At 37.2% G+C, this 12,180-nt stretch overlaps 1 protein-coding gene across 4 annotated transcripts in view; it reads left to right on the forward strand.

Annotated features, from left to right (window-relative positions):
- The window catches only part of TTC39B (tetratricopeptide repeat domain 39B), a 78,626-nt gene extending 67,900 nt beyond the window's left edge, over positions 1–10,726 (forward strand). For 3 of the 4 annotated variants that reach the window (XM_030466735.1, XM_030466738.1, XM_008496213.2), the window contains 3 exons: positions 1,637–1,754; positions 6,057–6,173; positions 7,152–10,726. In XM_030466735.1, coding sequence (XP_030322595.1) covers positions 1,637–1,754; positions 6,057–6,173; positions 7,152–7,248 — 332 coding nt within the window. In that variant the 3' untranslated portion in view covers positions 7,249–10,726. Of the gene's footprint in view, positions 1–1,636; positions 1,755–6,056; positions 6,178–7,151 lie in introns of all 4 variants that reach the window. The other variant, XM_030466737.1, reaches the window with a different exon arrangement.
- Positions 10,727–12,180: the final 1,454 nt, after the last annotated feature.

Below are 12,180 nucleotides of genomic sequence, written 5' to 3' on the forward strand. Positions count from 1 at the left end.
TGGTACTTTAAGAGACAGCTGTCAGTACTAGATAGCTTTAAAGGATGGCTAAGATGCTGTAAAAAAGTGTGTTAATTATACATAAAGGTCATTTAGGGATTGAGACTTCTTAGAGCTCTTGATACTTCATTCGCTTCAATTGAGCAGGCACAGCAAGGAATCTGTCAAGGATTGAAAGTGTTTTTATAGAGCTGAAAATAGAGATGGTAGAGAAACAGATGAAAGACAGGATTTTTTTTTTTTTTTCCTTGGGATTTCTGGAAACGAGGTTTTTTTTCCCACAGCTGTGTCATCTCCAAGATATAAAAAGGGAATTTATAACCTCAAGGAAAGTTAATTTCTTGTGTGTTCTATAATTGTAATGGTGAAATTTCCTCTGGAATGGAGGACTACAGGAAGAAGTTCTCCCACATTTCTTCCAAGGTTGTCCATATTAAGTTGGTCTGTGCACTTACTGTCGTTTACTGTGAGTGTTTTGGCATAATAGCTTCTCTTCCTGTGGGAAATACCAGGGAGTTACTAGCTGAAGTTTTTAAAGAACTGTCAAGCTCTTACTGAAATCAGCACCTACCCCCAGTAATTTCAATTAATGAGTCCTTTAGGACTTCAGAAGACAGCTTCATGAATCCAATACCTTAGCCTAGGAAAACAGCCTGGCAGGGCATCAAAATACTCATCCACTGCACTTCTACCTGCCACTAAAAGCACAGTCTGTCTGTTGCTATCTGTTGAGACTTCCTGGGTTTAAACATAGACAGAAATATGCCTAAATGTGGTGGCAAAGCACTTCACTGAATCCTAAAATGCTCTAGTCTTTCATGCTTCTCAACTGTTTACGTAGGATTTTTTTTGGCAGACTATTAAGAAAAAATTAACATGACCTTCAAGAGCTGGTAATTAGTTGTAAACAAGATCTGAACGGAGGGTGTTTTGCTTCCTGAATTGTTAATATATGTGCTGCCATCTGCCTATCCATATGTGTTTTCTTTCCTTTCTTTCCCTTCCCTGCACCCAGAAAATGCTATAAACCAAGACAATAAAAAAGCACCACAGACAATAAGATTATGTTTCTGAACTGCTTCACAGAAGCTTTTTACTCTGATTTTTCCAGTCATATAACAGTCTAGAACTTTCTTGTATTTTCCATCCCAATTGTTAGAGAAGATGGGAATACTAATGCACATGATTTCTTGAATTTGTAATGCCAAATAATGCTTCCTAAAAGTTCTGCAGGACAGAGTTCAACTGTGTTCTTCTGATTTTCATGTTGTTACTAGTGCAGCTGGAGGTCTGCCAGTGTTCTGCAACAGAAGAAGCTATTAAGATAGTAATTTTCTTCCTGTTTTAAATGCTACAACTACAGGAATCTTTGACTGATGACAGTTTATGCCTGCTGTGTACAGACTTCCAGATAAAGAAGATTGGAGAATATCTGTTGTTTCAATTTCTTGTTTCTTACCAGATATCTTGTAAGGAGAAAGAGACATCTTCAGACATTACTTAAAATTTTGCCTAAAGGTTTTGTATGTTTTGAGGTATGAAATCCAAGAAGCAAGATGTATTCCCTACTGAAAATCTGATTTTCTCTTTTTATAATGTCTTCAAGTTGTTTGATGTATCTCACTTTTAATTCTAGAGCACAATGAATACTATATGGATGATGTATGCATGTTGCAGTTACTGAAGGGCCTTTGCTTGAAACACTTGGGAAGACTCATGCAAGCTGAGCTGTGTTTCAGTAAAGTAATTCAAAGGTAAAAATAACATGAACAGCCTTCTCACCTTCATATTTTGTTGCTTTGTGTGAAATTTCTGATACTTCTCCAGAAGCCATCATGTTAGAATGATACTGGTTGTAGCTGTAAATATTTTTAGAGTAATTAAAAACAGTCTTTACATATTCAATTTTTATTATAAATAATTTAGAAAACACATTATTTAAGGAGAGTTTTTAAGATATAATTCTATTGCTTGTTATTTTCTTGCCATTTTGCCTTGTCTTGCATTTTTTAAAATCCCAAGTGAGTTTAGTCAAGCACTTTGCAAGCCACAGGGAAGTAGGTTTTGATTGGCTAAAGGAATGCTTTTTCTGAAAATCTTTCTCCAAAGGTAGTTGACATAGTGGAGGCTTTTAGACTTGAGACATCTCAAAAATCTTCAGACAACACTTGATGCAGATGTTTTGCATGGGGAGGAGGAAAAGTGTTCTGGTAAATTAAATAAATTCTTGTCAACTTTACATTTCTTGGGTTGTTACAGTACATTAAGACTGTTTATGATATAAACAAGTCTCTCCGTTTTAAGATACACTTTCTGTGCTTGTTTTTGTGAATGAGATTCCTCTTTAGAAGTGTGCTCTCAAACTATTGAGAGGTTTTGCAGTGCTTGTTGTGAACTTACTCATTCTGCGATACTGGTTGATTGTGAAAGACACAGGAAAAGCCAAGATATGAGGTGCCTGTTTCACCTTGTTATGTCCTGATGAGATCAGCCCTCAGGAGTTCCAGATCCATGAACCCTGTGAATCCAAAGTCTGGAAAACGTATATATTAGCCTTGAGAATCATGTTAGGAAAAGTATGAACATGATAGACATACATATGACCATCACAACTGAGTATACCTACATACATTGGCATAGAACCATGAGAGCTCAGGGAGCTGGCAGATGTCATTGTCACCCTCCGTTATCTTTGAAAGGTCATGGCAGTTAGGGGAAGTTCTTGAGGACCTGAAGAAAGCAAACTTTCATCACTCCTATCTTGAAAAAAGGCAAGGAGCATCTGGGGAACTGCAGGCCAGTTGGTTCTCAGCAGTCCCTAGGAAGATGGAGTAAATAATTCTGGAAAAAAATTCTGAACTGGGTTCAGAAGGCTGTGATCAGTATCATGAAGTCAGCTGGAGGCTGTTCACCAGTACATTAACAAGAGTTCACTGCTGAGGCCAGTAGTTTTTAACATATTCATTAAAGATCTGGATGATGGGACAGAATGCAACCTCTGATACCAAGGGGAGGAGTGGTTGGTATCCCAGATGTGTGTGCTGCCACTCATAGTGACCTGGACAGGCTCAAGAAATGGGCAGGCAGGAACCTCACAAAGTTTAACAAAGGGGGGAAGTGCCGATCCCCACCTCTGGAAAGGAATAACCCTGTGCATCAGCTCAGGCTGGAGCCAGCTGGCTAAAGAGCAGATTGTCAGAAAATGCCCCAGGGAATCCTGGGCATCACTGTCAGCCCCAAGCTGACTTTGAGTCAACAATGTGCCTTTGCAACAAAGGTGGCTGATTGTGTCCTGAGCTGCATAAGGAAGTGTTTTTAGCAAGTCAAGGGTGGTGATGCTTTTTCACCTCTCAGCACTGATGGGCACATCTGTAATTCCATGTCTATTGCTGAACTCTGCTGCGAGGGAGACATGGATGTGCTGGAGCAAGTCTAAAAAAGGGTTAGAAAGTTGATTTAAGGATTGAAGCATCTGTCATGTAAGAAGCTAAGAGAGCTGGAAGTGTTCAGCCTGGAAAAGACTTGAAAGGTTTACCTGAATGGAATATGGTTTACTTTAAGGAAAAAATAATTATAAAAGAAAAAAATCTCAGTGGTGCCCAGTGTCAGAAAAAGAAGTACGGGGAACAAGCTGAAGTACAGAAATACTGTTTAAATATAAGGAGATTTTGTTTTGTTTTGTTTTGCTGTTGTCAAATTGGCCAAAGGATGGCACAGGTCGCTCAGTGAAACTGTGGAGTCTGCATACTTGCAGATATTTAAAATCTAGGTGGACACAGTCCTGGACAGGTTGCTGCTGTTGACTTTGAGCAAGGGACTGGACTTGATCTCCAGTAAAGGACCCATTCCACCACCTTCTTGAAAAGGACTCTGTCTATTGACTTCTCAAGAAGGGTTGTATACATTATGTGCTCAAAAAGCACTATGTTTTTAGACACAGTCTATAGGACTGTGTTTCTCATCCTCATCAGAAGGATTTGCTCACTGACCTTGGTCTTCCCCTAATAAATCTCTTGGAGATTTTACGTGAGGATTAGCGCTGGGAATGGACTACTTTGCTTTGCTTGCCTTCTAGTCATAGGGTCAACATGTACTGATGTGGACTGAGTGGGAGTGGCCATGGTAGCTGCAGCAATGCCAGCAGCTGAATCAGAACGGAAGCAGTGTCATCTTTATGAGTGACAGTGTCCACTTCACAAGCAGCACTGCCTTCCTTGTGAGAGGCAGTGCTCACCCTCCAAGCAGCTCTCACTTTACCAGCACACTAGGAATGGAGGTGGTTGTCCTATATGTTCACAATAAATGAAAAACATTAATATAATCCAGCAAATAATTCAAGAAAACCCCTAATAAAACAATTATAAAATCTTTTTATTAAAATCTGGTGGAATCAGCTTGACAGAAAAGGGAGATACATAATTTCTGCTGATAAATCTGAAAGTGTAATTACCAACAAAATTCACGTCCACACAAAAAAAAGTCACTGCAAAATGTACTGCAGTATAGATCGGTATAATCAGTATAGATCAGTATTAAACACCATAGCTCAGCTATGACTTACCCAACAATTATTGTCGATAAACCATAAAACTACACCACAATCAGCTGAAGAGGAATATGTCACATACTTTACACACCAGAGGTAGGCCAGCATTGTGATAAATACCTCTACCAATGACATGATGCCAGTTGTCTGATTAATTTCCAGCCCCTTGACACTCTCAAATGGAAAATGTGATGCGCTCTCAACTGAGCTAACCCAGTCAGCTCCTGTCAGACCTGGCATTCACACTGTTAAGGCAATTAGTCAGAGCCTGGGCTTGAGCCCCAGCCCTGTGTTGAGAGCTGATAAATCTCTCATGGTTTAATACTGGGCTGGCAATTAAATGAGTGCTGCTCTCTATTAATTCTTAACTTCTTATAGGGAAGGGAGAGAGACTTACGGGTTGGAAACAAAACTAAACTAATGAAAACAATAATGATGGAAATAATGAAGTGTGTAGAAGTATGTAAAAATATCTACAAAACCAAAAATGTGCTCTCCTCCAGTAAAACGTCACCATGGAGGCTGCAGGGCAGCCTATGGGGAATCCCAGGCTGGACTCCTGGAGTCATCTGCAGAGGGGAGCTGGAGGCAGGGACACAAGGATTCAGGGATGCACGGATCAAGATCATTGACAGGCGAATGGACAGAGTCCTACCAGGACTCTGGCAGTGGATGAAGAAAGGTTGACTGCTGTGATCCCTCAAATTCTTATAAAATATGATGCATATGGGATGGAATACTTTGTTGGTCACTTTTGGTTACCTGTCTGATCCATTCCTCCCCACAGGCGGATGACAGGTGTGACCCCTTTACTTCCTTTTGTTTCTGGAGTAATAGATGTTCAATAGAACCAAGCAGTGGCCATGGTTCTACATACTGTTCTCCATCAGTAACTGTAAACACTGAGTGTGAGCAGTCCTGGAAGTAGACAATGACTGGGAAACATGCTGTTAATCTTAGCAAGTGCAGCTACTTAGATGAGACTTAGCTGAAAAATAAAAACATTTAAGTTTGGTTATGTCCTGGCTCAAACCAGGACAGGTGTGTTACTTGGAATTTCTTTTATTGAGGAATAGTTGAATTTTCTTACTTCTTGCTGGCTTGTTCTGGCAACATAGGGTAAGGGTATATCAGTTCCGTATATGGGAAATAAGTAACTTAATCTAATGAACATTGTTTTTTATCTCAAGTCATCTTTTCAGATGGTTGGGTTATTTTGAACTATAAGTAAAAAAAAATAGGGCCCCAGTCTTGGAATTGTGTTCGTGGTAGCTTGGGTAACATACCACTATAAAAATAGGAATAAATCTTTGCTTCTCAAAGGTCAAGTTGGCAATATTTTATGTTCACTCTTTACAGGTATAATTAATGTGCACAGAATTAAGTAAAAAGATTATGAAGTCTTTTCTCTAACTACTTGCTTTTACAGGATGTGATTGTACTTAAAAGTTAACTGGTCACTTTAGGAGAGGTGGTAATTAACCACTTATGTATTTCTCTGATTTCCTAGTGAGAAGCAAATAAAATATGATAGTTATTTGGTGCCATTCACCCTGTATGAGATGGGTCTTCTGTACAAAGAACGGGATGAGAGAGAAAAAGCAATAAGATACATAGAAACTGCAAAGTAAGTGAATTTTTTTTTCATAGGCCTGTAGATTAAGAATAACTGACTAATTTCAGTGATGGAGGCATGTTTTTTTTCCTCCTTCCAGTCCCTTTGACAAAATACAAATAAGTATACATCTCTGTTCTTGACTTGGGGAAGTTGTCTGGTTTTGACTAACAGTTTCAAGAAACTCTGTCCATCTAACATCGTGGCATAGACAATAGCAGGCAAGACACAGTATGAAGGGAATATGTCTCCTTTTCATTCAGGCTTCAGAGATACTGAAGCTCTGCTCTACGCATAGGATGGAGCTGGAGAGTCCAGAGAAAGGGTCAATACCATCACTGCCCCAGGGAGCAGCTGGGGGCTTACGTCTTCCCCATTAAAGGTGTTAGTGGGAGTAGGTTAAGAGCCAGTATACTTCCGAGCACCTTTCTTTTTCCTTTCACATCCTGTCACACCAGAACAGCAGAGAGCTAAAATCACTGTAGACTGGCATATTCACTTCACCTGTAGATTTTATTATGGGGTAGGATTTGCCACTTATATGTACAGAGAAATGTACCCTAGTATTGTAAATTCAAGTTAGAAATTAATGTTATTCCCCTGTAGCTTATTATTTGCGCTGAGCTATGTTTTCAAGCTGAGCTGAGCATACAATTCCAGCTATTGGCCTTTCTTTTGTGCAGTCTTCCAGCTTGTCTTTTCACAGCAAATGTCAGTAATTGGAAGGCTGTTGAAAGGATCCAAATATGTGAAAGAGACGGTGAGACTGATGGGTTCAGTTTATCAGGACATTTAGTTGTTAACACTGGTGTAAGTCTCTTCTCCATTTCTGGATGTAGCTTTAAAGGTCTCATAACTCATCTGTATAGCAACTTGTTTCCAGGTGAAGGAATGAAGCAAGCATAGTAACTTTGATACTTCGGTGCATGTATGAAGTAGAAATAGTCTGTGCCAAAATAGTTTTTCTAAAAATAACTTCATTGTTTGCAGAAACAACTACAAGGAGTACTCCATGGAGTCCAGGTTGCACTTCAGAATTCATGCAGCACTTGACAGCTTGAAGGTGTCACCTGCTTCTACACCTTGAATGAGGAGGGATGCTTTTCATGCACACAGTAGCCTACGCAGTCTTTCTGGCAATGTTCCCTAATTCTGGAAAAGAAACAACCTAATGATTGTTTTCTGTCATCTCTGATTTGAGTCTGTCTTTCCTTTAGACTGTTCTTTTTCTGTATAGCTCCTATATTATAGCTACTTGATACTTTAAAGAAAACCTTATATTTTGTTTGATGAGAATAATTTAATATTTGACTTGAATGGGGGATATTTGTAAAAAAAAGTTGATGGTGCAATAAAGCTTAATGCAACACTTTATTTTTTATATGAAAACAGATGCTGGCTATGCAGTGGAACTGGTGATGATTTTTGCATTTTCTGAAAGTTTTGTTTTTGCAGTATACTTGAGACCTTTCTGCCTCTGGAACAAAAATGCAACATCTGCAAATAATCTTACCCAGATTTGGCATACCATATTCTGAAATTTGTCTGCCAGAGGAAAAAAGTAATCATCTTTGACTTAATTTCATTTTGGGAACAAAATGAACCTGTCTGAAGTGCAATATTTTTACCCTGACAGATAAAGTTAAGTATGGAAACAGGTATAATGTCTTTGCAGGTCTATTTCACTCAAAATAAGTGCTTATAAGGGGATATTTTTCAGTCATAGAAAAAAAAAACAACAAAACTACCATGGACATTAAGAGATCATATATTCTGTACTCTTGCCCTGAAGCAGAATCAACTGTCATCAGTTGTTCCGGACAGACCCATTTAACCTGTTTTTTTTTTTTTTTAAAAAAAAAGGACTTGCACTGTGAGAGATTTTGTAACTTACACAGGATGTCTTTCCCAATGGGAAAAGGCTGCAAAATTTTTCCTGATGTCTACCCAAAATAATTCTTGGCACAATTGAAATTTGAAACATCTTCCCTGTTATAGATCTGGGAAAAGGATTTTTCTAACCCCCTTGTTGCTATTCTTTGGTGTTGGACTCCAACCAAAATAAGCTGGAAAAAAAAAATCTCTTCCTGGTAATGGGAATAATTCATAGTAATGGAAGTTGATAGTGCATCAAACATTGAATCCACTTCTAAACTTGGGGTTACGAAAATATGCATGTTCTAATCACAGCTTTCTACTTTTTACCAGAAATGTGTAGTAAAATTGAGATACATTTATAAGTGCATTTATTTTTTCTTTTAAAGTTAATATATGTGCTCAGCAGTGTCAAATTGAGTTTCCCATTACATATATATATGTATATATATAAATCATATATGCAGATTCTGCTGTCTGTTCTTAAAAATAAGAACATTATTTTTATTTAAATATACACTGAATAACTTCTTTCACTAATTCTTGCAAAGCTTGTCTATTTCTATATTTTATTAATGCCAGTATATGTACTTCTGCACAGTAAATTCATAGTGACTGTGCTCCTGTGTCTGATTCTCTGCCCTTAATTCCTACTTACTAAGAAAGAGAACAAAAAAAGTAGGTGATGAATGTGTCTTCAGGAAATGAATAACTGGAAGTTCTCTAATTAAACAATCAATGTAAATGCTATAGCTATTCTTCTCAGGTGACCAAGAGTACAGCTTTCTTCTATGGCTTTATAAGTAACTGAGTAGTTTAATTGCATATAAAGCTGTAATACAGTGGTGTTCTTACAGGTGAAGTAAGAGTTTTAAAATGCTAGCTAAATAAACATAATAGGTCTTTCCAAATAGAAACCTGATCCAAAGTCTGTTATCTTCCTGGATAGGATTTGTGCCTATTGTAAATGTATAACTAAATTTTAATTGTGTGAGACTGTACACATGTAGATTTGAAGCTTAGGTAACTGAGGCACTGAATCACTGATAAAATGCAGCATGTTTATTCTAAATTATATTCTATTAGCTGTAGCTTAAGTACAAAAGATACTTGTCTCTTTCAGCAGTGATTAGCATACGCCATCAATGGTGTTCTCTAATTACTTGCCCATCTATACATACCTGATTACGAGCTGTAGGCAGCAAAAATAAAATTATGTACATAATATTTTGAGACAATACTTTAAATACCTCTGGGTATTTATATGTTTGGTTTAGGAATATGTTGGTTTAATATGATTATTGGATTGCAGCAAGCAAATGGGATCGCTTCATTTTCTAATGAAAAACTGGTGAGGACAGCTGCTGGTATAACTTCTGTACTTAACATTTCAAATAGTAATTTGCTCTACCAAAGGGTAAAGGCTGAGACTACAGGCTCTCAAGATGAAGCATGAAGTAGTCTCTGATCTTTTATTTTTGTGAGGAGTGTCTTACAGTTAGTTTACTGGTAACTTGGAGTAGAAATCAAGATTAACAAAAAGTAAAGAATGAGTTTCCTTAGAAGCTGATTTTTTTTAAGGTTTAATACAAAATTGTCACGTAGCATTGTACTTTTTTTTTTTCAGGGATAATAATAGTGGCTGCAGAGATAGTGTACGAGAACTTCTGTTCTGCCTTCCAAAGTCAATATTAATGCCCTGTGTATGTTACAATTTGTCTCTTTTGGAGTCAACCTTTTTGCACTCCCACAGAGTGCAAGCATATCAGTCCAAATTTGCAATACCCTCTGTAGTGTTTTGATGCCCTGATGTCCCCAGCATAAGTAACTATTTACATCTTGTCTCCTATTCTGTGCTATTATTCCAAGCTTGTTTGTTAGAAAGCCTGACTGATCAAGATTCTAGGCTCTTTTTCTGGATTTTTTTTCTGTCTTACTAACACTGGAAATATGGATGTATGAGAGTGAATTTTTAACCCCTCACTTAAGTTAAGTCTCACTTGAGCTGTAGAGAGACTTTGTCTTCCAACCACTGCAGAAGAAGCACATGTCTTCCTGACACAGTGCGTCATTGATGCAGTATTACTTAGTCCATTATGCCTAAATTAAGTGATTGTGGTGGCTACCAGGTTGGACAGAAAGTCGATGGCTTTTTTTTTTTTTTTTTTTTTTTTTTTTTTAACCTGCTGTATACTGTACTGGGCCTTAAATACAACCCTGATTTAGTCTTGCTGCTCTTTATAATCTACACCTCACTTGCTTGTGTTCCATAGGAGTGTTGAGTAGTGTGCTGAAGCTTTGAGCAAATATGAACATTTACCTATGATGCTATAACCTCCATTGATAATAGAAAAATTATAGTATATACAAGAAAAAAGCTAAGTCCTTAGTTTAAGCAAGCAAGGCTAAACTTACATAGTTACAAAAGAAAGTGATTCTGCTCTTTCTGGTAATAGATGTATATTTTTTTAAGGTTAGGAATTATAAAGTAGCCTGGTTATAAGACAAAGCTTCTCTTTGATTAAAAATTGTCTATTTAGCAAGTATTACCAAAAAATTCTTGTCAGTATGTATCGTTCACATGTTTAATCTGTTGGTGAAACATCATTGTATTATGGTTTTTAAGTCCTAGCTCACCACTTTTTAACATAAATTGAATGAAAATAAAGGTTAAAAGAAAGCTTATTAAAGTTTGTTTTGTATCTGTTCTAATACACATCCCTACCAGCTGTATTTAACACCTCACACCCAGAAAAATGTACAATAATCAGATCATGTTTCTAATACACCTTGCCAACAAATGTGTAAAGCAAGAAATTTCTTGTTACAAATTCAACTTAGACTTTGCAGTTATCTAATTACTAATCTTAATGTTTAACATCCTTTTGTTTCTGTATATTTTTACACTGCATAGTTCAACAAAGATTGTTTATGTTTCCACTGGTGGTGCAGTTTATTTGCTTCTAAACTATTGAGGTTTGCACATATTCCTGTCTGACGCAGTAAAACCAAGGTCAGAATAATGGAGGATGAGGGACGATGAAGAACATTTTAGTTTTAAGAGCACATAGAAGTTTTCATTGTGCTGTGGAGCACATTCTCACTTCAGAGAAGTAAATCACTTCTTATGCTTCTACTATCGAGTGCTGAATTTGGCACTGTATTCCAGTTGTGTGTAAACAACCTTTAGTTGAGATTTATCAAAACAGTATCAACAAAGAAGTCCTGATCTTGATATGGTATCTTGGGCCTGTAACTCTTTCACACAACCTAACCAGGTGGAGATGTTGTACAGAGCTGTCGTGGTCTAGGAGAGAATAATGAGTCCTTTGAAATGCAGATAGCAAATATAAAATAAACTACTTAGCTCTTAGTTGCATGTAATTTTACCTCATGCTACCCAGCAAATAAGTGGACTTGATTGCCATGGTTTGAGTTATAAGAATGGTGATGATGTTTATAAGAACAGAGACAGCAGATAACTTATCTCACAGAAAGGCAAAATAATGGAGATGGTCCATACACGTCGCTATCTGTAAGACAGTAATTTACTCAATTATGAGGCATGCCATGGATATATTAAAACCTAGACTGCAATGCTTGAAGAATTTAATAAGGGAGAAGGAGAAGATTGATAGATTAACAGAAAGAAAGATTCTGAATAAAGATATAAGCACAAAAATAGCAACTACTGCTTTCATGAAAGCATTTGGCAGAAGTTGTGTTACTTTTTTCTGAGCTGTTGTCATCTGATAACTCAACATGTGGACTTGTTGTATTGCAGCCAGGGGATGGGCGTCAGTGGTTCTGTGACCTGAGCTCAGTTTTGTTTTCTGTGGGTTGTTTCATTGTTTAGTTTTGTTGTGATGTGGTTGTTGTGTTGGATTTTTTGTTTGGTTTTGTGTTGGGTTTTTTTAATCTGGTCTTGTAATTTATTCATTTTTTAATAAAGGAAGGACAGCTTAATAAGGAAATCTAAACATTATGGCCCTGAACTTGGCACTTTGAGGAAAAGCAGCCTCTTAAAAAAATCAGAGCTTAAGGTTAACATAGCAAATCCAATGTGTACTGTTTGTAAATTTTTTACCTTTTTTTTTTTTTTTTTTTTTTTTTTTAATGTAAGAATACTGTTCCAGTCCATGGG

The sequence above is a fragment of the Calypte anna genome, chromosome Z (genome assembly GCF_003957555.1).
Source record: "Calypte anna isolate BGI_N300 chromosome Z, bCalAnn1_v1.p, whole genome shotgun sequence".
Classification (NCBI taxonomy): domain Eukaryota; kingdom Metazoa; phylum Chordata; class Aves; order Apodiformes; family Trochilidae; genus Calypte; species Calypte anna.